Source organism: Lathyrus oleraceus, chromosome 2 (assembly GCF_024323335.1).
Source record: "Lathyrus oleraceus cultivar Zhongwan6 chromosome 2, CAAS_Psat_ZW6_1.0, whole genome shotgun sequence".
In the NCBI taxonomy this organism is placed as follows: domain Eukaryota; kingdom Viridiplantae; phylum Streptophyta; class Magnoliopsida; order Fabales; family Fabaceae; genus Lathyrus; species Lathyrus oleraceus.
The window spans coordinates 485,616,216-485,621,869 of record NC_066580.1 but is presented as its reverse complement, the minus strand read 5'-3'; the positions used below and the strand labels follow the sequence as shown (position 1 = coordinate 485,621,869).

Sequence of the window (5,654 nt, the reverse complement as noted above, 5' to 3'; positions counted from 1 at the left end):
AGACATTAGCATGGATTTCATAACTCATTTACCTCCGGTGCAAGGAAAAACGACTGTGTGGGTTGTGGTAGATCGGTTATCCAAGTACGCGCACTTCATAGCACTACCTGCTGCTTTCTCCGCATCTATGCTTGCTGCTGTATTTTTAGCTGAAGTTTACAAGCTTCATGGTATGCCAAAGACTATTGTGAGTGACCGAGACAAGGTTTTTGTAAGCAAATTTTGGCGTGAATTATTTCGTTTACAAGGTACCACCTTAGCTTTTAGCAGTTCCTACCATCCCCAAACAGATGGCCAAACAGAAGTAACCAACCGCACCTTGGAGACTTATTTGCGTTGCTTGACTGGGGATACACCAAAACAGTGGTTGTTTTACCTGCCGTTGGCAGAGTATTGGTACAACACCACTCACCACACTGCCATTAAAATGACCCCGTTTGAAGCCGTTTATGGTCGCTCTCCCCCCTCCATCCGTTCCTACATCACAGGGTCCACGGTGGTTGCATCTCTTGATGAAACCTTGGCAAGACGACACCAGATGCTACGGCTCATTAAGGAGAACTTGACGTTGGCACAGATGCGTATGCGCAATCAGGCCAATGCTCATCGACAAGATCGTTCTTTTGAAATTGGTACTTGGGTTTGGCTTCGTCTCCAACCATACCGACAAATCTCAGTTCGGGGAAGAGCCTCACCTAAACTTTCAAAGCGTTATTTTGGTCCATTTCAAATTCTACAGCGCCTTGGCTCGGTTGCGTATGAGTTGGCATTACCAGACACGGCTCGCATTCACCCAGTTTTTCATGTTTCCAAGCTCAAAAAATATTACGGAAACCCGCCTTTGGTCACTCCTTCTCTGGACCCATCTGTCATAGGCACCCGGGTTGCCCTCCAACCTGCCCAGGTTCTTGGAGCTCGCGAGCTGCAAACACCTACGGGAATGTGCAAACAGTTATTGATTCATTGGGTAGGATTACCTGCCGTTGAAGCCACTTGGGAAGAGATCAATATGCTCAAGGAAACTTATCCGAATTTCAACCTTGAGGACAAGGTTGTCGTGGAAGAACGGAGTAATGATACGGGTTCAGAGCCCCCTTCAAACCAAAGTTCTGCTATTGGGCCTAAAGAGGTTGGAGGCCCAGTGTTGAGAAAGAGTCAAAGGGCTAGAAAGCAACCCATTTGGATGCAAGACTTTGCCTAAGGGAAATTTTACTGTGCTGCCGTCACTTTCTGTTTTCCTTTTTACGTTTCCTTTTAATTATGTACTAGAAGCTTCCACTTGTATTGGTCATGTAGCAGCTGTCCTGTGATCCGGGAATCTAGGGAATTTGTTAGAATGATTTCCTATTCTTTATAACCATCTTTTACATGAATGAAAGAGAGCCAAAAATTTTATCCCAATTTCACATTGGATTCTAATCTCTTTCTTCTTTTCTGGAGTTGCTCTAACTCGAATAGAGCCGATAGGTTAATACCCTATCAACCAGGCCCATTATCCAACTCTCCATCATTGCCCACTCCTGCAACAATAGCCTTGTCCTCAAGGTTAACATGGGGAAATTGACTTTTCAACATAGATTCATCCACCCAAGTTGTATCCTCCACTGCCCGTCCCTTCCATTTGACTAACCACTGTTTCACCAATCGGTCTCCCTCACGAATCTCACGCGTAGCCATCAAGGATTCGGGTTCCTCCAAGTCATCATCGTCGACCTCCAAACCTGCAGGTAATTCAGGTTCAACAGTGTAATTTCCAACTGCCTTTTTCAACTGTGAGACATGGAAAACAGAGTGAATCCTTGCGGACTCCGGCAACTTCAACTTGTAAGATACTGCTCCAACCCTTGCCAGTATCGGATAAGGCCCAAAATACCGTGGTGCTAACTTTTGATTAATCCTCCGAGCTACTGTTTGCTGCCTATGAGGCCTGAGTTTGAGAAACACCCACTCTCCCGCTTCAAAAGACACGTCCCTTCGTTTCTTATCCGCATTTTTCAATACTTTTCTGTTAGTAAGAAGGCATCTCACAACAACTCAACTTGCTAAAATTAGGATTTTCAATCAGTAGAATGTAATATTTAATAAGAAGCTTGTCAGCATTCGATTAAAAAGGAGTTCTTTATAGGCTGAACTACAACCATAAGTAACTCCCTTACTATGAATCATTTATGGGTTAATAAGTAAAAATGTGATGTTTCAATTATGTCATGAACATTAGATCTAGTAGATAACAAGATCCAGAGGAAATTAGAGACATAGTTGATTCCGCAACTAGCTATAATACACCCAATTATCATTTAATAACCAAGTTTCAAAATACTAGGGCCGATAATTGAAACTGATATGTTGGTTTCTTTAACAACACAAGTTATTCAAAAAGACAAATTTATTAAGGCAACAAAGAGATTTATACTACACCTTCAACTAAACTATTAAAAGTAAGCTTACCTTGTATTCCTTTCAATACTTCTGTTAGAAAATAAGAAAATATCTTCTAACATCCTTGATTGTGTTCCTTTCAATACTTTTCTGTTAGAAAATAAGAAAATATCTTATTACATCCTTTCAATACTTGTCATTTATTGTCATTTACTTCTCATGTTATGATCCGACAAACAGATCATAACATGAGAAGTAAAAGCTTGCACGTTGATGAAAAGTAAAAGCTTTCACAACTTACAATTAGGATAGGATAGCTAGCCATTACAGCGGATTATGGAGGAAAAACCCGCAATATCAGCCGATATTTACCATTGCGGCGATCCCAAAAAACGTCATGAATATCCGCCATAGGGGCCATGGCGCCGCTATTTGATAACACTGACAATAGCATAGATATTTTGAGGAGAATGTGAAGAATTATAAAAGAGATATGTTGTTGCTCAATAGATTATCAAGTTTTAAGTAAAATTGGAGGACATTCAGGAAAGGAAAAGGATCATTCTTACAATTTAATTAGAAACCATACCAGTTTGCAAATAGAAAGAGAGTAAACCTTAAAAATAATCGATAAAGCAAAATTCATAAAACATAATCAAATGGCTTCTTAATTTTTCATATACTTGATAATAACTATGGAGTCTACAGTTGAGAAGCCACTTGGCATACATGCTGGAAATCCAAATGACCATAGTCATATGGCTCTCGGGAGAAAACAAGAAAACAACTAACTATTAAATCCTCCCGTTGAAAGAAGGTTTTCCTTATAAATTCCTATCTGACAACCATATATCACTCCCTTGACACCAATCTTTGTAGTTACCAAGGTGCTTAAATCAAGCCAGACTAGTTCATTGTTTTCTTGTTTGAAGCAAATGTCACCCTTCTTCCCTACTCCAATGGGGTACTCAATGGAAGGTATGGGCCCAACAATAAATAATTTGATCCATGATTCCTTCACACCGAGTTCAGCCAAAATTGAAATATGAAAAGTAGTAGCTTTTAAGCAATTTGAGATCAAAGCAATAGACTCATTTAACACCACTAGGTGTCTCTTTATAAATATCAAATCACAGCTTTCATCTATGTCTAGTATAGGTGTCATAAACAACACCTCGTTGCTCATGTCAAATGACACCAAGCAACCTTCAATCTGATATAAATCTCTAGTACCCAACCAATGACAAACTCCATCCAAGTAGACTCCGATCCGCGGTTGAGCATAAGTAAAATCACGAATATCAAGCATATCGATCTCGAGTATCCTCCAAGAGTTACTTCTAAGACTATATATCTCCAACAAGGGTTCATACGATTTATCTTCCAATGGCATATCTTCATCTTCGTCGGTTACAGGAAAAAATGATATATATCGAATCAATTTATAGTCATCTCTCATGTGATCATAACCAAATCCCTGAAAATCAAAATATGGACTCCGATATGGTGGTACATGCTCATCGGGACTAGAAGGAATAACCATAAAATCCGAGGTAGCCGGATTCCATAATACAGCTCGGAAGGTATTTACCAGTCCTCTACGAGTATCTTGCCCCATGCAGAAAAAACCATTAATACAAACCGAACTTAAAATATAAAGGAAAGTGTCATCCTCTTGACATGGAGGTGGCAAATCAAATTTGATTCTATTCTCAAACTTCTCATTGGAGAGCAAATAGAACGCAACATATGTAAGAGGCGAATCAGCCGCACTTAGGAAGAGAAATGTATCACCATAATCAGAACGCTTATTAGATGTAAAATGATTGCGTAGCATGTTCATAAAACGAGGGTTTTCAAACAAGAGCGACCATGATTTGCTTACACATTCAAAACGCTTCAAGGATTTAAGAGGTAATTTTGATAGAATGGAAAAGGCGAGATCATCAGGAATATGAACATTGCTTCTTACCTTTATCCCTTCAATCGCATCGCTCGCCGCTGGAGATTTCTCCATCTTCGACTCAAACGAACCGTGTTTTGGTTCCAATTGAGGTGTGAAAACTCACTTCAAACAACATTTCCATAAATTATGTGTATACCAAAACAACTCTAAGATAATGTAAAACTACTCAACAGAATATCAATAAAATTAGCTAAGTGATAGAAACCTTCTATAGCTTGTGCCTTTTTCTCTTCTATGAAACCCTTATGCATTTCTCTGGAACTTATTTGTTGTGTTACTTTGGGGATTAAAAAATCTCTTTAATTAAATGTCTAATGGGTTTGACCAAATAAAATAAATCTTGTAAAATCTTTTTTTTCTTTTATTCTTTTTCTCTTCTTTTTTTCTAAATAAATGGTGGATCCCACTTTAGGAGTGAGTCCACCCTACAAATATCCCCTCAGAACTCAAGTGGGAATGAGTTGTTCCACCATGCCCGTCTTCTTTATGCAGTTGATCATCTTTATTGCAGGCGAAGTTTTTGTCATCATTCTCGTACGTATGGATCTTTTCAAGTGAAAACAACTTCGTCTCCAATGCATCTCGTATCCAATGATATTGCACCTCAATATGCTTTGACCTAGAGTGAAACATCGTATTCTTACCAAGATGAATTGATGTCTGATTGTCACAACAACATGAACTTCTCTTGTTTTACGCCTAATTCTTTAAGGAATTTCTTCTTCCACAAAAGTTATTTAGATGCTCAAGTTGCTGCAATATACTCAGTCTCAGTAGTAGATAAAATAATACACTTTTGTAACCTTGATTACCAAGACACTACACCCCTACAAAAGTCATCATGTATCTAGAAGTACATTTTCTAGAATCAATATCACCACCCATATTTGCATTTGTATAACCTTCTAACACATGATCACCTCTCCCAAAGCATAAAGACACTTTGGAAGTACCTCTAAGATATCTAAAAATCCACTTCATTACTTGCCAATGATCTTTACCAGGATTAGAGAGAAATCGACCAATAAAACCAACAACATGAGCAATATTCGATCTTGTGCATACCATGGCATACATAAAATTACCAACTGCAATTGCATAAGAAACATTCTTCATATCTTATTTGTCTTATTAACTTGTAGGAATTTGATTGTGTGTGAACCGTAAGTGAACGGTTGTGTCAAGTAATAAAAATATCAAACCCATAGAGAAATGTATGATTATTGAATTTTACTTTAACTGTGTTGATCTAAAGTGATCGCAAAAGAGTTTATCTGATGCAGTTTAAAAATAGAAATTAGCAAATGAT

General features: G+C 38.4%; 1 protein-coding gene across 1 annotated transcript; it reads right to left on the bottom strand.

The window, feature by feature from the left end:
• Positions 1-3,031: 3,031 nt before the first annotated feature.
• Positions 3,032-4,615, bottom strand: LOC127120762 (F-box/kelch-repeat protein At3g06240-like). Its single transcript, XM_051051301.1, has 2 exons — positions 4,551-4,615; positions 3,032-4,447 (listed from the first exon to the last, which is right to left on the bottom strand). The coding sequence occupies exon 2, from the start codon at positions 4,394-4,396 to the stop codon at positions 3,167-3,169; it is 1,230 nt and encodes a 409-aa protein (XP_050907258.1). The 5' UTR covers positions 4,397-4,447; positions 4,551-4,615; the 3' UTR covers positions 3,032-3,166.
• Between the last annotated feature and the right edge of the window lie 1,039 nt (positions 4,616-5,654).

Coding starts and splice junctions, on each gene's coding strand:
- LOC127120762 (XM_051051301.1), bottom strand. CDS start 4,396: ATGGAGAAATCTCCAGCGGCGAGCGATGCGATTGAAGGGATAAAGGTA.